Source organism: Erpetoichthys calabaricus, chromosome 1 (assembly GCF_900747795.2).
Source record: "Erpetoichthys calabaricus chromosome 1, fErpCal1.3, whole genome shotgun sequence".
Taxonomy (NCBI): Eukaryota; Metazoa; Chordata; class Cladistia; order Polypteriformes; family Polypteridae; genus Erpetoichthys; species Erpetoichthys calabaricus.
Window position 1 is genome coordinate 181,281,669 of NC_041394.2, and position 21,816 is coordinate 181,303,484.

Below are 21,816 nucleotides of genomic sequence, written 5' to 3' on the forward strand. Positions count from 1 at the left end.
AAGCATGAGCTGTTCATTCTTAAATAGCACTTGGGGTGGTGCTTCAACTACAACATCAAGTGGACCCTAATTGTTATTCCTTGTTAAACCATGCTACTGTTCTTACATTAAAAAATAATTCATTTAAAAACCATTTGATGTGCATAAGAAAAAGATATACAAAACCACACAAAGAACTCTGTAATCACTTCTTAAAATCTCAAAATAAAACATTATGGGAAGCAGTGGGTATTAAGAAATCTCACTTGCAGTTGTGCCTAGTAAGAGTTCATCACTTAGCAATTTAAGACCGAAAAAAGATTGAGAACCCCTGGCCTAGAAATACCATGTGACATTTCATCACTTAGATGTCAATAGTCTGCTGTAGTTAATTATTTACTTTGATTAACAGGTCTACTATTACTGTATACAAAATCATGTAGTATGACTACCATAGCAGTAATCGAGATCCAAATTCATGCTCCATTTCATCAGTTTGTGTTTAAAATAGTTGGGGGCTCTGTCCAGATGGTACAAAATTTGGGGGGGGGGCATTGACTTAAAATTTGGGAATCCTTGATCTAAGCCATTCCATTAATGATGGCTGAGAAAGACCAAATTTATGATGGTTGCTTCTGATTTAAAATGCTCTCAGAGGATCCAAAGGCCAAAGTTGTTGATACCTGTAAACTAAGTGCAGGCAAATTTAAATATCATAGAAGTACAATGTCCTTTGTTTATTACTTCAGAGCAAGCATGCATGATGCCACAGCTAAAAACTCCAATGTTAGGCTGCAAAATCTGTAGCAGACTACAGTCCATGAATATACAACTCAACTTACTGTATGTCCATAACTGAAACAAAATCTAAAGCAAACACTAATTGCAGCACTAATTGTTTATTGCAAAATAGACTGCATCAGACTACGACACCTTTTGTATAGCTGATACTCATTACCTTCATATGGGACAATTGTGTTACATATCAAGGATTTATATGAAAGGCACACGTCTGTTCAGTTTGAGCAGCTAAGAAGTTGTACAGCAGTCACCTTCACAGGGAACAACAGGACATCACACAACTACCGTGACTGAACATGCAATTAAATAAATGCCATATTGCAATTAATTGCGGTTAAACATTTTAATCATTTGACAACTCTACATACAACATAAAAAGGAAAACAAAAACACAGTCAATAATTGATATGACAAGTGTGTGAAATATTTACAAAATAACTGAAAGATTTAACAAAATCAAAACACACTTAACATAGCAAGAAGCTACTACCCAGCCTCAGCACACAAGCTTTGTATATAAGTTAGGGTAATATAAAATGGAAATTAACAAAATCTCCTGTAGGTACCATGAAGGATGGATGGGGTTCCTAGCCAGGAAGGAGGATCTTGCCTTGCCAACCCAGAGGCCATAATGAAAGGACTGCAGGAATGGAGACACAACCCAGCCAGAAGAACTTGCAATCTTCATCTCAGCTGGGAACAAGGAATAATGGATGGACTGGGCAAAGGAGAATACTGGGAGCAGCTCATTCCCCCACACAGAAAGGGTCTGTGTTCATCTTGCTTAATCCCAGTTAGAACACATAAATTGAAATAGGAATGTGGGAATGCAACCCTGTTGGGATTCTTAGGTGCAGCCAGAGCCCCCAACATCCATTACGCTGACACTAGAAGTATTCCCAAGTCTGATTTAAACATTTAAATTGAAGCACAGGTTTTAATATTTTTTAATATCTGATGCAGCTATTCTTGTTTATTGTTTACTTTTACTTCATGAAGCAACTTACATTTCTTATGAACATCCCAAATGAGGGCAGCTTACACTAATTCAAAATTCTTACAAAACTGATCTCTGATGCAAATTTGGGTGAAAAATGACTTGGGGTCTCATTTAGAAAGCTTGCATATGCACAGAAAAAGCCATGAAATGTGCATATGCAACTTCCCATGCAAACATCAGCATTTATAAAAGAAACGTCGATGGGAAACTTGCATATATTAATAGCAACCCATGCATATGCAACGTTTCGGAGAAACTGGGAAACCATGACACCCTTGATTAAGTAGGAAAATGCAGCCAAACTAGCTAAATGATGATTCACATGTATAATAATTTATATAACTGAGACATTTTTATAATGTGTGTTGATGTGACAAACATATTGCACATCAGCACTGATGAATATGATGCACCAACTGTATTTTCCTTCCCTCTAAGAGGGCTAATGCTCTGTATTTGCACTGAAGAGCTTAATTGTTTTTTTGTCAGTTTATATCGGCTACCTGTTGTCACTTCTCAGCAAACTTGCTGACAAGTTAGGAATGTCTCAGACAAGCTTCACTCTGTCATACCAACTGTACTGGAAGCCATTAACCAACTGGCAAGGTGCTTCATCCACTTTTTGTATGCCATGGGTGCACATGCATAAAACATCATGTTTTTGCCAACATAAAATGTCAATTTGCAGCTATGTCCAGTTCTAAAATAACAAGGGGGGCTCCGCCCCCTGCTCGCTTCGCTCGCCTACCCCTGGCGTTGGGTATCCTGAAATACATTAGTCGAGCTCGTTCGTCTTGGAGCCGTGCCCGCTTTGCGTGCGGCATTTCAGACGCGTGTTGTAGGCACCTGCGGTCATTGATTTTATCCAGCCGGGCTCGTGTTTGTATATCCGTCAGTCGAGCTCGTTCGTTTTGAACCCGAGCCTGCTTTGCTTCCGCAGTTTCAGACGCGCGTTGTAGGCGCCTGCGTTTATTGATCTCATCCAGGTGGGCTCGTGTTTGTATCATTGAGCTGTATTGTGTTTGAATTCGGTGTAAAGCGTTCAGTGGTTTGTACAATCCCAAGCAGCACATTATTCCTAACTTCACTCCGCAGTAGTGCCACTCACAATATGGCGGTGACGCCTGCGCCTTCCGTAGTAGTGCCACTCACAATATGGCGGTGACGCCTGCGCCTTCCGTAGTAGTGCCACTCACAATATGGCGGTGACGCCTGCGCCTTCCATACTATCATTGTGGACCTGTGGGGCCGCCGTAGCCTCTTCCGTTTGAATCTGGGCTACAGCGCAGAATCCTCTTTTTTGTGTGAGTTCTAAAATAATTGGACCACTTTACTGCACTCATATTGCAATATTCTTCCTACTGAGAATAAAGCTGCTTTTGTTAACTGTGAACAGTGACATTCTATTAACACAAAAGTCATCTGTGATGCCAAAATGTAATTGACAAACATTGTGTCTTACTGGCATAGATCAACCCATGATTCATTTATTTTGAGGCAAGGTAACTTTGGACAGATGTCACAGCGTTGTATGTAGTGGCTGGCTGGTTGGTAAGGTCACCTCAATGTTTCATATGGCCTGAACTATTCACTGTCCCAGCAGTCACATCATTTACCAGTTGATAGTGGCTACCTGCTCAGATTCTGGCATTGTGTCATTTTTCCCCAGAATGCAGAGGAGAGGCCCTGTCATGCTGCACGTGATCTTGTGCTCTCAGTTATGGAGCACAGCCAGAGAGTCTTGAATGCATATGGTGATGTCTCAGCGGGTCAGGATGCTCTACCTTCCAATTAGGTTCTACATCATTGTGATTGCATATGCATGAAGTTGATTAGCATGCTCCATACTGTATATGGATGGTTCAAGGCGGTGCATTCATATATGCATATTTACAAGGTGATTTTGATTTATAAAGGGTCAATTATATAGAAACGTGCATACACCAGGTCTCATGAATATGTTTTTTTTTTCTTTTATGGTGTAAGCATTTCCCTGTGTTTTTTGGAATGTGCAAATTTTCACGCTCAAATTGAAAGTTTTATAAATTAGATCCCTAGAAATAGAGAACTAGGTATCATTCAAAGAAGTCATTTTTAGTTAACAATTAAAATCCAAGGTATGGAGAAACTGAGAAAAATGTTATTGGTTCTGTTTAAGAAATTGGGTTGCAACACAAGTCTCAAAGTTCACTTTTTAGAACCTCATTTGGTATTTTTTTCTTGAAAACCTTGGAACAGTGGGTAAAGAGTAGAGTGAAAGATTCCATCAGAATATTAAAGACCTAAAAAGAAGATATCAGCGACACTGGAATATCAGTGTGACAGTTGGCAACAGTTGGCAACTTCTGGATGACTCTTAAGGACCCAGTAGAAAAAGTCCTTAAATGACAGTCACCAAACAAAGTTATGCATCAAACAAAAATAAGAACTGACAAAAAACAGAGAAGTTTACATGTAAGTCAATGCAAATGGATTGATGTTTTCTTTACATATATTTTTTAAAATGTTAGGACTATGATGTTTTCTGATGACATTGCAATCTGTAGCAAAAGAAGGGAGCAGGTCAAGGGGACCCTGCAGAAGTGGAGATATGCTCTGAAGAAGAGAGGAATGAAGGTCAGTAGGAACAAGACAGAATACATGTGCTCCTCGCAACTGTCGTTACGGTTCTGCCGTTGTCCAGAAACGGTTTCATAAGCTTTATGACCTTAGTCTCGAAAAGTCTTTCTCTCATGGGACGACTGGGATCTTTTCCTGAATAAGATCAAACACAGTTGTGTAGGGTGCGACAGGATATTCCACCTACAGCTAAAGTCACCACAGTGCACATGTACTTTGTGAGTATGCCCGTGTTGATCAAACACAGGAAGCTCTGCAGTCTACATGTGACTTTAGAACCCTCATCCTCATCTGAGTTCACCTCTGTTATAGCACGTCTTTATTTGAAAACAGCAGTGTCAGATCGGAACGAGCGTGAACGCAACTGAGAGAATAAAAGTGAATAGAAAAAAAAAAGCAAGTAACTTTTACAAGTACCATGAATTTACGCTGGCTGTTACAGACTCAAATCAAATGTATGTTTTTATTGCATAATAGTAATAATAAGAGCAGCTTACTACTCAAAATGTTTATTTTGGGACGCGGGAAGGTTCAAACCCATGACCTTTTCAATAGGAATCAGCAGTTACTACCAAAGAAGTCACGACAACAAGCCACACTAACCCAATATCTTTTTCTTCTGTTATAGTCTCGAATAAAAGCACACTTGTTCTGTTATATTTGCACCTTTTGTTAAAGTGCTTATTTGTTATTTGGACTTCAATCTTCACACATTATACACCATCCATTTTCCAACCCGCTGAATCCGAACACAGGGTCACGGGGGTCTGCTGGAGCCAATCCCAGCCAACACAGGGCACAAGGCAGGAACCAATCCTGGGCAGGGTGCCAACCCACCGCGGACATTATACACTTCATGTCAAAATTTTGTCATTAGTACTAAAACATGAAAAAAAGTTTGTCTTTTAGGTATGTGTTCAATATAGTAGTTAGGCGCCACCGTGAGTGGCAACCTTTCCAGCAGCTCCGTGTAGGACTTTATCTTCTTTATCTTTCTACCTTTTTCTCTATCTCTCTGATCACTCTTACCACTTTCTTTTATGTGGACTAGTTTTCCTGGACACTTTTTACTATTTGGTCATGGATTTTTACACGCCGAGACTTGTCTATTCAGGTAGTCAACTTCTAGCGCTGAGAACAAATGCACATGCCGGTGCGGTTCCCTATTTACCTGACGAGTTAAGAAGGCCGTATCGTGGCAGCAGAGCTGGCGCTAAGCTAAAGGCTAAGTGGCTAGCAAGGAAGTGGAGATACAAGCCTTCGGTGCCTTCTGTGATCCTAGGAAATGTGAACTCACTACCAAATAAGATCGATGAACTGGCTGCACTGGTAAAAAATGTCAGGACCTACAGAGAATGCAGTTTGTTGTGTTTTTGTGAAACGTGGCTAACAACTAGAATCCCAGATGCTAACGTGGAGCTACCCGGGTTTAGCACAGTTAGAGTGGACAGAGACGCAAATACCTGCGGGAAGTGGAAAGGAGGAGGACTCACTCTTTATGTGAACACATGGTGGTGCAACCCTGGACATGTAAACATCAAAATCTCCACTTGCTGCAGAGACATCGAACTGTTGGCTATAAGTCTGCGTCCCTAATACTTGCCCAGAGAGTTTGGACACGTCATTGTTGTTATTGTTTACATCCCTCCTCACGCGGACGTGGAGATAGCGGGTGACATCATCCACAAATTATATTCAATTATTATTCTTTTGTTAAAAGATAGCCTTGCATACGATATAAAAAGTAAGAATAAATTTAAAAAACAGAAATTCTTAGCAAGACAGAACAAAGAAACATCTCTATGTTCATAAAGCTTTGAACTGGATAACGATTTAATGCAACAAAACAATTGTCAAACATTTATAACTAAAGACACAGATACTGTCATATGTAACATATCAGTGACATTTTTGGTTTATCACATTGTGACTGTGAAATCAGGTATCAGATTTTTTTTTTAACAAAACAACTTTTTTCATTCTGCCATTATTTAACTATTTATAATGACAGAAAAATTACAGAAAATAAGATAAAACATTAAGCCAATTCAGTACCAAAAGCAATACTCTAAATGTAAATCTAAATTGTATGTAATACAAATCAGTTAAGGAAAAGTAACCCACCTGTAACAGTTGTTGTTGTACTTGTTGTAGCTGCCCAGAGCCGTCAGACATCCCAAGCAAATGGCATAAGAGAAAAATATCTGAGTGCCTGCATCCATCCATACCTGGAAGTTAAAAACAATTTAATAGAACAGGCTATATGCCAGTGGTGGACTGTGCATTTCACACCTAGGCCTTCAGTAGTGCTCCGTCTGAATCAACCCGCCCCTCAAAAACTAATTTATGGTTATAAAAACCATCTTAATATGCAGAAATACAGTATAAAGAGCCATTGCATCGCAGATAGATAACTCCTGTAGCCACAATAAATGCCTTTATGAATAGACAAACCAGGGGTGAACAAGTTCCTTTCTACTACAGCTACAGCCGCGACACAAATAAAAAACATCAATAATAACTCATAAACTTGCAATATTATTTAGGAAAATCGCAACATTTTACTCATCAAAAATTCAGATTGTTTGTAAACAACATCCATCCTCCTCTCTTTCCTCAAAAACAGTTCAATTACTCTGTCGTACGGATTATCCGTGCACTTCAGTTCCATCACGAAGTCCCTTTCTATCGCCATCGAAGCTAATGCTGAAAGTCGAACCTGCCCTGTCGTATTTCTGGCATAAGTTTTAATTCGCTTTAGGGCTGAAAATGTCCGCTCGACAGAAGCAGTGGACACGGGAATGCTCACCGCCAAACATACCAATGTGTACAGCTGCCCCATGCTCTCATTCAGATTTTTCTATTACACCATCCTATCCAATCAACAGGTCTGAATACGGTGATGTTGCCGTACGCCTGCTAGAGGGCCCTAGTGACACCAACTCAAAATCTGATTGGTTGAAGCAACAGTTTAATTGACATTTATTTTGTGTTAGAGGGCCTGCAGAACGGATTGTGAAGGCCTCCGGGCAGACTTCTTTGACTTTGGCCCTGCCTGGCAATAAATGATGGCTGAAATGTGATTGGTTAAATGCTTTAATACGAAAATACATGTCTGGAAGCAGCACAACAATCGGAAAAGCTATGAAAGGAAGCGGACAGACTATTTGGAATTATTTAAGAAGTATTCGTGGACAAAATATAATTAACATCAGTTTGTGATTCAGATATTTTTTTAGGCCAGCAGAGAAGGCTTTGCAGGCCCTGACGGCCCACCACTGCTATATGCATAGCTTTATCAGGTCAAAGCATCACTGTCGTCGTTCCAAAATGTTGAAGGTCATCCCCCACTTTCTAAGGTAAAAGCATTTATCCGGTATTACCCACAGTGTGTGATAGTGTCAGAGCTGATTTTTACTATTACATATGATTGTCAGTATTTGATAATATATTTATTTTATTAAATGACGTCTATTCTTGTTAACTGTTAGCTTTTGCCTTTAGCAGTATTAAAATGCATTTTAAGTAAGGCCTCTTGAACTGTGACCCAGTCCCACTGTTACTCCTGTACAAGGTTAAGTATCAATCAGAAAACCAGTACAAGCCAGAGCAGCAAATGTTCTGACTCTGAGGGTCCTTTTATCATTAACTTGCAAGAACATGAGAAATACCTACTGGTCACGTATGTCTTTCATTAACTGTGCAATTAAGAAGTGTGATCAACAGTTGCAATTCAGTCACCTCCGTCCTACTGGGTGACTCTACACACGTGTCAAATAAAGGTTTTCTTTCAATCCTGAACTGGTTTTGTGAATTTGACTTTGACATTTTTGGTTCACTAGCAACTACCAAATATGAAACAAGTGTATTGTACAATCCCATTTCAGAGAGACTTTCACACTGAGCACGCAAAATTAGCTTTTCTACTATTTAGGACCATATTCTGATCCAGGACAAGAAAAGACATAATTGTGTTAAAATAAAATATAATAAGTATGGGGAAATATAGAAGGCATTCTTTAACATATATTTACGTATTCTGTCCCTAATATAAATACAAATCTGTCAACTATCTAACCATTTTCTGAATGCACTTTTTCTAGAATTGGGTGGCTTAATTTACCATCATATGGCACAAGGAATGCATTTTCTCTGCTGGGCACACTTCAGTTGATAAAATGTTTCTTGGTTATGGTAATTTTTAAACATTTGTGATTCTTTGGCTTAGCCTATTTAGAAAACAAACAAAGTGGGCAACAAATTTCATAGTTTTTTCTATATGGAATTGCTCACATGTTTTTAAGGTAAAATGACCCCTGTATATGCGGCTGCTGGGTTGTCGTCTAGTGGAACTGAAGGCACAAGGCCAACCTTTGAAGGTTTAACTTTCACACACAGAGTGAACCCATACAATGTTTATTTAACTTACTGAATGTGTAAAGCACTTTGGATGATAGAGAAAACAAAAGTTAACAGGTAGTATATTCAAATACCACTAACCACCAGTATGTCTTGACCACACAAGTTACAAAACACTTTCAAAAATTGCCCACTAGAGGGGGGAAACACCATCAATAACCCCGACTAGAAACCTAAAGGGCAGAGAAAAATCTTTATAAAATCAAAGGTTTATTTCCACAAAAGGCGTTGCAATGGCCAAAGCTCCTAAGAGTACAAAGGAATTACCTGAATAGGCAAGGCAATCTACAGCAAACAAAGTTCCAATACAGAATCCAAAATTGTATTTGAAAATGGAGCACAGGTTCAAAAAATGCAGAAAACACAAAGGTAATAGCAAAGGCACAGTAATACATGAAACTCTACATTCCCTAGTGCGTTTGAAATGAACTGCCAAGAACAATGGAAGGCCCTCCCGTAAACAGGATGGAGGGCCATTCCAGGGGTGACTGGAAGGTGGCCCTGCCCCTTGGGGAACTACCCACAAAAACAAAATAGACATAACCTGGGTTATTACTATTTACAATTGAACACAAAGAAAAATATACATAATAAATAAAAGAAACATAAATACTAATAAATAGCATAAAATTAGACAATACAAACAAAAAAACACCCCTGTGAACACCAGCCACGGGGAAATGCTGGCTGAAACATGACACTGTGCAAGGGCAAATCTACAGTAGATTCAGAAAGTATTGTGATGCCACTCACTTTTTACACATTTTGTAATGTTGCTGCCTTTTTTTTAAATCATTGAAATTCATATTTTCCCTCATCAAGCAACACTCAATACACCAGAATGACAAAGTGAAAACAGGACTTTAGTACGGAACTCCGTAGGTGTCAAGCAAAAAAAAAAAACTCCACTTGAACAAATTATTAACTCGCTCAAATGAATTATGTACATTTTTTTTTTCCCTGACTCTTATTTCAGTAGTACAGAGCCCCATTCCATATTAATTTGTTCGAACAGATTATTGTTCTTATTACAAAACCCCATACAGTTTTCCTGGCATACAGTTCAGTAAACAATAAGTGAACTGTGAGGTGTGTGTTAAAATCAGTGAACCAGAAGAAGACCTAGTTGGAAGTCTCTTTTGAGAAGTCATGCCGGAGAAGTTGTAAGAATGGATTTATGGAATTTTCTCAGAGAATTTGATATTCCGGGTCAGTGGATTGAACATCAATACAAGAAACGGTAAGTTTAAAATCTAGTCGATAATGGCACTGAATAGACAAACTATTGGCTGGCTATATACTCTTCTGGTCCTGGTCATTAAACTGCATACCAGGAAAAATAAATAGATACTGAAATAAGAGTTGGGGAAAAAATAAAAATAATCTGTTTGAATGAATTACATAATTTCTTATTTTTTTACATAATTATGTAATTTTTTTTCTTGACACCTATGGGGCTCCATACTATAGGAAGTTAGGCAAATTTAATAAAAATAAATAACTGAAATATCACATTGACACAAGTTTTTAGACCCTGTACTCAATGCTTTGTTGAATTAGCTTTGCACAACCATTCTCTTCTCTGCACGTCTTCTCAAGCTCTGTCAGGTTGAATGGAGACCAATGGTGGACAACCGTTGTCAGGTCTCTCCAGATTTGTTCGATTTTGTTCATGTCTTTGCGTTGTGCTTATGGTCACTGTCCTATCAGAGTGTGAACGTTTAGCGCAGTCTAAGGTCCAGGAAGCTCTGAAGCACATTTTCATTAAGGGTATCTCTGTACTTTGCTCAGTTCAGCTTTCCCTCAACCATGTCTAGTCTCCTAGTCCCTCCCATTGAAAAACACCATGCTTCACCATTGGAATGGTATTGCGCAGGTGATAAGTAGTGGTTTCCTGCAGACCTAATGCTTGTCTTGGTTTTATCAGACCAGAGAATCTTGTTTCCCCACAACCTGAGAGTCCTTTAAGTGCCTTTTTGAAAACTCCAAGTGGGTTTGCATGTGTCTTTTACAAGAGGCTCCTGTCTGGTAATTCTGTCATAAAGCCAAGATCGATGGAGTGTTGCAATGGTGGATGGCCTTCTGGAAGTTTCTTCCATCTCTACCCAGGTTCTCTGGAGCTCTTTCAGAGTAATCATCAGGTTTTTGTTCACCACTGTTATGGCGAGTCATGCATTACTACTGCTGGAATGCTTGTCTGGTAGGTGCATTTGAACTATTTTGAACTCTTTGGAAACCCTTCACAAATGCAGCTACACTTAACATGGCCCTTCTCCTGTGATTGCTCGGTTTAGTTGGGTGACCAGCTCTAGGAAGAAATGTGGTTGTTCCAAACTTCTTCAATTTAAGAATTAAGAAGGTCACAGTACTCTTGGGAGCTTTCAAGGCTGAAGATTTTTTTCTAGCTTCTCCAGACCTGTGGCTAAACACAATCTGGTCTCTAAACTCTGCATGCAATTCTTTCAACCTCATTTTTTAGTTTTCCCTCTCACATTGTCATCTGAGGCACCTTCTAGTGCCAGGTGTGTGCCTTTCCTAGCCATGTCCAATCAATTGAATGGACCACCGGTGGCTCCAAACAAGGTATAGAAATACCTCAGCTATGATCAGTAGAACAGGATGCACCTGAGCAAACATTTCAAGTGTTATAGCAAAGGGTCTGAATACTTGTGTCAATGTGATTTTATAGTTCTTATTTTTAATACATTTGTCAAGATTTCAAAAATTCAGATTTTTTTTTCATAGGGTATTGAGTGTTACTTGATGTGGGGGTTGTGAACTTGAACCCGGACACAGACAGAAACGGACACCAAAATGTCCCAAAACACACACGTTTTATTTTACTCTTCTTCTTACAGACACAACACAGTGCACAAATCACCACCAATAAAGCTCTCAGTCTCTTTTCTTCTGCCACCTCCACTCCTCACTCGCAAGCTGCGTCCTCTTCCACCCGACTCCGGCTCCTCCTTTATACTACACCCGGAAGTGCTCCAGGTGCTTCCCGATCAACATCCGGCAGCACTTCCAGGTGTGGTAGAAGTGCTGGATGTGAACTCAGCTCCTCTTCTGGCAGCACTTCCGGGTGCTGCATGCCAAGGCTCCAGAGCTGTCCAGGTGCCCCCTGGTGGTGACCATAGACCCCCACAGGGTTGAGCTTCTAAGCTCCAGTTCCATGGCTCTGATGTAAACCAGGGGGGCTGCCCTCTCATGTCCTGGGGGAGGTACTGCTGGTGATATGTCCACTACCCCGGTCTTCTCCTCAAAAGGGTGTACCGACCGGGCAAGATCCCTGGCCGTCGATCACAGGGTAAAATGAATTTAAATGATTCTAGCACAAGGCTGCAACATAACAAAATGTGAAAAAAATGAAAGGGTTAGAATATTTTCCAAAGACACTCTATGTATATGAAGTGAGGAAAAACGTTGTGGGTAGTGCTGTGCTGAACGTGGGAATTATCACATGGTACTATTTCTCTTGGCTTCCAATTTTTCAGTAAGGTAAGATACAGTAGCTTATAATTAGAGATTTAAAAATACACTTTTAGTCTTTACTCCAGCAAAATTTTCAACTTTTGTGCTGTGTGTTTTAGAGCAGTTATGTTAAGAGTGAACATGCCCTGAAACAAACTGGTGTCCTCCCCAGGACTTGCCTTATAAAATGGATGATCAGGTTAAGACCATGTATAAATTGGGAGGATGGCATTCTACAGAGATCCGGCAGCATTTGCATTCCCCCAACCTCAAAACATCGAGCAGATTAGAATTGTAGTCTGTCTACTCTACTTTTTATTCATCATTTACTGTCAATTGCAAAGCACTTTGCACACCAAAAAGGTTAAAGGAAAAATGCTGTACAACCCTTAGAGTATAAAAGTCTATTTATAAACATCACTGGCTTCAAAAAAGTACTGATGTTAAGCTTTTAAGTGAACCACATCTTAATTTCTAAATTACTTGAGAAATGAAAGGGAAAAAATAAATTAGGCAGTCAAAATATATTAGACTATATAAGTCTAAAAACAAAGAAAACTCATTTTGAAAAAGTTTCCATGCTACCAGGAAAACAATCAACCAAATTAGTTCTTACTTACACAGGCATTTTCATTTCTGATATTCACAATTATATCAATTTGCTTAAAATGAAAAAACAGGCTTTAATGCAGTCTGAGAGATGTCAGTTCCCAGAATAATCCACCCTCTGCTCCACTTGTGTCCTGGTGAGTTCATTACATTGCAGAGTCATCTTGTCAATTAGTCCAATTAGAACTCCTACTGGATGATGGAATGAATTGCTGCAAATAGGAAATTTTGCTCTGGGCTTTGTTCGCAGTTGCTATTATGAACTGAAGCAAATATTTTGAAATAAAATTAATAACCTCAGACTTTCCAAGGATTTAAAACCTTCTCTCTAACCAGTTTTAAGACTTTATATTCTGTGGCCACAATGATAAAAGCTGCAGTTTATATCTGATCTAATACAAAACCAAAGCTCCAAACAACATTTGAAATCACAACCCATTCTTTAGGAGTTTTTTTTCAGGATCTCATCACTTTGATATTTTGTTTTCCAGGAATGTAGCCATATATTTTTATAGCAATAGCAGCTCTTAGTCTAAACTTTGACTATACCAGAAAAGAAAGAGGTAGAGTAATGGAAGCTAAAAGGAAATGTATTATGTTGGATTTGCATTTTAACTTGCTTTTGTGAATCCTTGACTCTTGGACCCAGCACATTTCTTACCCTGGGCATCTTGTAGTTCATAATTGAGGTCCAAGTGAGAGACAGAGAGACATAGACAACCCAAACACTGTTTATAATAGTGCAAAGAAAATAGATCATTAGTGCAGTAGGTGCTTTAAAATGTCCAACAATGATCAATTCAGTCCACAATAGTGTAAGCTTGCACCCAAAGTGAAGAGAGCAAAAAACTGAAATACTTTTAAAAGTCTGAAGGACAACCCCCTGTAAGATGAACATGAAACCAATCTTCTCACACTCACTCCAGTACAGCTACTGAGTTGAAAGTCCAAATAACCCAGCATTTCATTCCGACTCGAGTGATTAAATTCCACGTTCCACTCCATAAGGACATGCAGAGGCCGCGCCCTCACTCGATGCTGTTTGTTATTTTTTTTATTTTGCAACACTTTCTACTCTACAAGTGCTTTGCCTGTGACTAGTTCCACACCTTCATTTTCTCTGCTCACTTGAAGGCCCAGTTCTAAAGTACTTTCCTGTTCACCCAATCCACAAATCATTTGCACAACACTGATTCCACTTTGTGTTGTAACTCAATTCACAAATCTTCCTTCCCTGAGCACGTCAGACTCCAATCTCCCAAACTCAAGAAGAGTGTAGACACCAAACACTCAAGCAGACACTGATCATACTTCAGACAACAGTTTCAGCTCTTTAGTGCTTTTATGTCTTCTCTACGGTGTCACTCACAGATATTAAATACTACTTCTAGGTGAATGCACAACCCTCTGTAGCTCATTTGAGTGCCTTCAACATTAACAGCACCAGATCCCCCGGCCAGTATGCAAGACCTTCCATTAGTACCAACATCGCTCTATCCATGCGTGCACACTTCAATTTGCTGCCAACTGCTCCACAACACCTCCTGGCTCAAACACCCCAGCATTTGGAAGGCCTAATGTGCCCCAGGCCACTCGTGGAACAAACTGCACCAACCCTTCTCTTACTAAGTACGTAAGTGAACATATAATCTCACTGTCAGGGTTTGGCTCGTATTTTCCCCTGGCTGGTGTTCAAAGCTGTGTTTCTTGCTTGTTTTGTCTAATTTTATACCTTTTTTCATATAAATGTTTATTTATTATATATGTTTCCCTATGTGTGGGTTGGTAAAGGGGAATGGCCTTTATAATGTCCCATGTGCTTTGTGAGTGGTTCCCCAAGGGGTAGGGCAACCTGCCAGTCACCACAAGGGATGGCCCTCCACTCTATTTATAAGAGGACCTTCCAGAGTTTCTCAAGGTTCATTGAACACACTTGGGACATGACAAAGGCCATTCAAGAGACACAAAAAAGAGACAGAATGTTGAACACCAGCCAGGGAAAAAATGCTGGCTGAACCATGACAGTGACATGATCTGTCACGGCTTTGTTATTTATTTTGTATTTTGGGATTTTGTTTTGCCTTTGTCATTTTATGGTATTTATGACTGTCATTACTGATCCTTGCTTATTTCATTTTAACAGCATCAGAAACTATCTACCAAAAAACACTGAAAACATTAGATTTTTAATATACCAGCAAGGAACAGACCCAAATAATCAGAGGCAGGTTGAAGTCAAAACCAAAAATCTTTCATTAAAACTGAAAAGCTAAGCAAAAATCACTGACAAAAATACTGTTGCAAAGTTCCTGACTACCCTATATTCCTTTCCCTAATTTACTAAATAACTTCTGAATTTTTTTTTAATTGAGTTTTTTCCAAATCTTGAATGTTGATTGCATCATGGTGTCCACTTAAATAGTCATCAGAAGATAATGCCCCATATAATGATGTCGTCAATTACATGACTAGCATTACTTATTAGCATCTCTTTCACTCCAAATAAAAATTCTATCACAGACATGGCAGTAAAAAGAGAGAACAGATATTAAAGAGGTCTTCCACCATATACTTCAATGGTTTAAGGCAACTTTTGAATCACAATAAACCAGGATTAGTGCCGGCAAGACTGGGTACTAGTGGGGAACAGTCGTGGACATGGACAATAAAAAGATCTGGATTAGGTACTCATGTAGCCTCAAGATTAAAGAGCTTTAATCCTCTTTGTCATTCATTTAAGGACATGCCCTTAAATCCAGCTATGCACTTCGTGTGCTCTGCTTTTTTGAAATTTGTTGATCAAAACCATATATATATCTTGATATAGTCTCATTTACACATTAACGAGTCTGAGCATATATCCCCGAAGTGAAAAGGCGGACTGTTATAATAGATAGATAGATAGATAATAACATAATTTTATTCACCTTTTGTGTATTACCTATACAAGGAGCATCAGCGTTACCATCTGGAGGTCAACGTCACCCATCTTGTTTTATGTTTAACGTTTATTTTACTTTCCTTTGGCACTTTAAAGTGCATTTTTCAAATGTTTGGTGTGCTTCGGGAATTAACAGATGTTTTTCAATAGTTCTTGCTGTCTCTTCAGCATTTCTTCTCTCTCCTAATCTACTGTATTTCTTTTAGGTAATCTTTGATGAAATCCATTGATGACCTCATTCCATCTGCAGTTTAAACCCTTTGACTTATAGTGACCATAATATAATACAGTACTCAGTGATTTGGAAAAGTGCAGATGACTAAAACTGTTGAGTTTAACTTTGGTAGGGCAAATTTTGAGCAGATGTGGTGAAGTCTAAGGAGGATAGATTGGGATAAGCTTTGAATTGTGGAGACAGTCGATGAGCATTGCAACAGGTTTAAAAATGTTTTACATGTAATGGAGGACAGGTACCTACCTAAATTTGGAATTAGTAGGATTTTTTTAAAATCCATAGTGGGTTAATAAATAGTTAGAAAAAAGCTGCAAAGGGAAAAACAACTAAATAAGGTTTATAAGACTAATAACTCCAACGTGGGCGCAGGAGAACATGAAGGCAACCATTAAGAAGGGTATTAGAGAGGCTAAAAGGCAGTTAGAGAGGAATATAGCAGATAAGGTGAAATATGACCCAAAAAGATTCTTTCAGTGTTTTAGTAGTGAAAGAACAGTCAAGGAGTAGGTAAATAGTAAAGGGGAATTAAAATAATGCAGACAGTAAAATAGCACATACTCTAAACTTGCATTTTCTGAGGTCTTCCCAGGTGAGGAAGTAAATAACCTCCCAGCAGTAACAGGAACTACTAAGGAGGTACTGAGTGAAATTGTAGAGGGAGAAGCACTGCTCAGATTAAATAGGCTGAAATTGAACAAATCACCAGGACCAGATAATATTTATCCTCACGTTCTTAAGGAGGTTAGCAAGTACATATATAAACCCTTGACACATATTTTTAGGAAATCACTGCACACTGGGGAAATTTCCGAAGAACTGGAAAATGGCAAAAATGATGTCATTATATAAAAAAGGTGACCTGTACAGATCCAAGAAACTGTAAGCCTGTAAGCGTAACGTGTATCACAGGTAAATTAATGGAAGGAATTAAGAATAAGACACCTGGCAAGAACAGGGGTTTTCCTGAACAGTCAAGCATGGGTTCAGAAGAGGGAGGTCATATTTTACCAACATGCTGGAATTCTTTGAGGAAGCAACAAAAGGATATGATCAAAATTGAGCATATCTTTTTATTTATCTAGATTTTCAGAAAGCATATGATAAGGTGCCACGTGAGCATCCAACTAGAAGTGGGAGTTCAGGGTGTAGTGTGTAGATGGGTGCAAAATTGGCTCAGACAAATGAAGCAGAGGGTTATGGTGTGAACAGTGCCAGTGCCAGGTTATTTTGTGCCCTAGGCCAAGCTTATTAGTGCACCAACCGACTGTTCAGTAGCTAATCAGTATGGCTATGTTTTCCCCCCCACCCTTATGATGTGCGCCCTAGGCAAATGCCTAATTTACCTTAATGGTCGCACCAGCCCCAGGTGTAAGGAACCTCATCAGAATTGGCCGATGTTAGGAGAGGTGTTCCACAGGGGAGAGTGCTGGGGCTGCTGCTATTTTTAACATATACAGTAATCCCTCGCTACTTCGCGGTTCACTTTTCACGGGTTTCACGACTTCGCGGATTTTATATGTAAGCATATCTAAATTCATAACGCGGATTTTTCGCTGCTTCGCGGGTTTCTGCGGACAATGGGTCTTTTTACTTGCTTCCTCAGTTGGTTTGCCCAGTTGATTTCATACAAGAGATGCTATTGGCGGATGGCTGAGAAGCTACCCAATCAGAGCACGCAGGAAGTCTCATCTCACTCATTCATCATTAACGTGCTAATGCTTCAGGGGCCGTGTCCAAGCACCAACAGAAGATGCAAATGATTGCAGAAAAGGTAAAAGTTTTGGATATGTTGAAGGAAGGGAACAGCTACACCGCTGCAGGACATCGATTCTTTTTATTTAAAAAGGAGGAAAAGCATATAAGATCTATGACCGCAGTGTCCTTTAACCAGGGTGCAAAACGAGTTGCAAGTGGACGTGATAAGGCAGTACAAGTCTGGATGGAATCTGCTTTAGGAATCTTTGCAACAAGGTTGACGACGTCATGACCGCCTACAAGCTGCTACGTGTACTTCGCTATACAGTAAGTGTAAACTTATCTACCGATTTCATATTGCTTAGCAGTTGTCCCTGTTTTTAATAGAGTAAATGGTGGGTTCTAAACAATACAGGGAGGGTTTAAAAACATCCAAATACACGTTAAATAATTAAATAAATATAGTGTCCCTACTTCGCGGAAATTCAGTTATCGCGGTCGGCCTTGGAACCTATCTCCCGCGATAAGTGAGGGATTACTGTATAAATGATTTAGATAGGAATATTAATAACAAGCTGGTTAAATTTGCAGATGATACAGAATCTATTGAGTCACTACAGACAGACTTGGACAGCATACAGGCTTGGGCAGATTTGTGGCAGATGAAATTTAATGTCAGTAAATATAAAGTATTACACATAGAAAGTAAAAATGTGAGATTTGAATACATAATGGGAGGTCTGAAAATTGAGAGTACACCTTATGAGAAGGATTTAGGAGTCACAGTGGACTCTAAGCTATCGACTTCCCGGCGGTGTTCAGAAGCCAGTAAGAAGGCTAACAGAATGTTAGGTTACAGTATATAGCATGATGAGTACAAGTCTAAGGAGGTTCTGCTCAACCTTTACAATGCATTGGTGAGGCCTCATCTTGAGTACTGTGTGCAGTTTTGGTCTCCAGGCTACAAAAAGGACATAGCGGCACTAGAAAGTTTCTAACAAATTAACTTTGTTATTTCTTAGGATGTCTGTTCTAGCATTAGGTACAGTAGAACAAATTAGAAGCAAATTTAAATGTAGTGGCCGACTACTTCTCAATTAAGAAAATATGTTTAATCCTTCATCTGCTGTGAAGTATCCCCCTTTTTCAATCTTCAACACAAACTCCTCAAGAACATTAGCCACTGCACCACCAGATCACACCATTTCAAAATATTAATAGCAAATAACTGTAATAATACTAAACAGATCATGTATCTATAGGTTTCTGTTACTGGATTGCCCACAGCCAAATCTTTTCTGATTGGCTGTGTGACTGAGCCCTGAAAAGGACCAACATTTGCTTCTTGCCTCACACCCAGTGCTTCTGCGGAGATCACTTGCTCCCAGTGACCCTAAACTGGGCTGATTAAATCTTGAGCACTTCCGGGTGGGGGCTATAAAAGAAGCCAGCAGCCACCATTCCGGGAGCCAGAGTCAGGAGGAGGGAGACAAAGCTTGCCGGAGAGGAATGGAGAAGAAAGAAAAAGAAAGAGAAAGTTAAGGATTTGTGTATTGTGATGATGGTGTTTTGGGACTGTGTTGTGTCTGTGAGAAATGGGGAAGGCGTTGCCCAGAGGCGAAGAAAAAGAAAATAAAACATTTATTTGTTTTATCAATGTACTGTACCTCCTGCATTTGTCTTTCAGGTTGAGCACTGGTATAGCGGCATTGTCACAATAGTTTTAAATTTTGAGAAAAAGACCAGGTACAGAATGGCCGACACAGGAAGTCTTTTTTATGGTAATATGAACTACTTTGTTTCTGTAATTTAGCTCCTAAATGTTTATGCCATGATTTTCTATGATTTTGGGTCCTCAAATGCCCCCATTGTTAATTTCTGTCATTAGGTCCGCTTCCAGCGTTGCTAAGGATATGGCCTCTGAGGTCAGGACCCATGTTTAATCGACACAGGATGAAAGGACGACTAAGAGTTTTAATCCTTATTTAATCTATAGATGCTAAATCTCTAAAGAATTTAAAAGTTTATCATTGTGCTCTTTTCTCATGTGTACTTTCTGTTTTGACCCTCTTGTTCTCCCAACCACGAGTATTGTCTCTCATATTGGGCATTGGTTTCATTTCTCTTTAAACATTTTCTGTTTTGTTTTAACCTTTACTTCCATCTCCTGGTTTTTGTTCAAAATGTTTAGCTGCCAGTTCACAGAACAGTTTAATTTATGGAGACATTTGCTCCCAAGCATTTTTGTTATTCTGGAGCCCCGGCCTTCACTCATACAGGGCAAGTTCACAACAACCAGTTCATGAACATGTATCTGTTTGATGTTTGAGGAAACTGGAAGATCCTGCAAAATTCAAACAAACACAATGGTTGAATGAGTGTGTGTAAACTTTCTAAAACTGATACCTTGAGGAACAGTTCTAACAACTGTGTCATGGGTGGCACTTCTTTCTATCAGTTTCCTATAATACCGAACATCCAATCATTCATTACTGTTCTGAACTTGTAACGGCCAATCCCTTTACCCAGACCAGCAACTATACAACCAAGACTATTGACTTGGCTAACCTGAGGATTCTCCAGATAATAACAAGCCGTACTCCTTACAAACAGTCCTTTTTTCCCCAAGCGACGAAATAACTGGCAATGCAGATCAGAGATGTAAAATCAAGTGCAGATATATTGAAAGTGAATGAATATATATATACATACAAGTACAGACAAATACTCAATATTATATATATGTACACAATTCCTCACTATCCCAAAGACACTAGTGTAAAATTCTATATATATATATCCTATTTACCCCGAGCACCCAAATATACAGTAATTAAAAAAAATACAAGTCCTCCCTTGCCCCTAAACAATTAATGAATACACATAGAACATGAAACACAAACACAGATCAATAACAAATGGTAGAATGAAATGTATGTGATATATGAGTCCAAAGTTATTAAAGTCCTACAATAATTGAATACTGGCTGAAATTATATTTTGCTCCTTCCTGAAAATACAAAAAGATCTCACTGCGTAATTCCTCGGCAATGGCTGATTGAAATCCAAACCCCGGGGTTTCTCCACATTGGCTGTTGTGATGATGTTCCTGATAATGAAAAAGCACACAGCGAAATTGCACAATGAACGCAAGTGATGATTTGTAAAATGGATGCGTAAAGTGGCTCCTTTCTCCTCTCGAGCTCCTTGCTCCTTCTCTCTCCTATCTCCCTTTCTTTTTTGCTCCTCTCATTTAAATAACAAATGTCCTGGATGTACTGTTGTGGAAACAGGAAATTCCAGTCTTGGGTTCTCGGTCTCCCAGCATCGTCCTTCCCCATTTGTTTTCTGGGGACAACATTTGCTTACACACACACGCTCGATAGTAAACAGGATGATGTGAACAAAACACGACTCAGCACAAACACAAAAAATACCTACTATTATGTAGACCCGCTACAAAATAGCTTGCTCCATTTTAGGACTACAGGGAGCCAGGCTCTATCCCTACAACCCTGGGCATAAATGAATTTCAGCTATGGACAGAACACCAGTTTAGCAAAGAACACACACACTCGATGGCAAAATGTAGAATTGCACTTTGTTTGAATTTGCACTTACATGTGTTTAGGATGTCAGAGGAATCTGAAAATTCCAGAGAAAACCTTAACATGGCTGAATGCAACTATAAAATGCAAAATCCATTCTCAGACTGTAATTGAGTTCCAATTGTTTTGCTGATTTTTTTTTTTGCTGATTTTTGCTGATTTTTTTTTTCCTGATTTTCTTTTGTATTCATCATCTGGTGCATCACATTGCAGTGTCCAACAGTAGTCAGCTAGCATTGACGGATTCCAGTTGCCCTGGTATTGTTTCTCTATAGTAGCAATGTCCTGGTGAAACCTTTCACCGTGTTCGTCACTGACAGCACCGAGATTTGCAGGGAAGAAGTGCAAGTGTGAGTGGAGGAAATGAATCTTGAGTCACATGTTGCACTTCATTGTCTTGTATGCTTTGAGAAGTTTGTATATCAGCTGAATGAAG

General features: G+C 39.2%; 1 protein-coding gene across 1 annotated transcript in view; it reads right to left on the bottom strand.

Moving 5' to 3' along the window:
- Positions 1–21,816, bottom strand: part of LOC114657499 (sodium- and chloride-dependent GABA transporter 2-like) — a 151,319-nt gene that overhangs the window by 48,504 nt on the left and 80,999 nt on the right. The window contains exon 8 of the mRNA XM_028809366.2: positions 6,524–6,627. Within this exon, the coding sequence (XP_028665199.1) occupies positions 6,524–6,627 (104 nt within the window). The remainder of the gene's footprint in view (positions 1–6,523; positions 6,628–21,816) is intronic.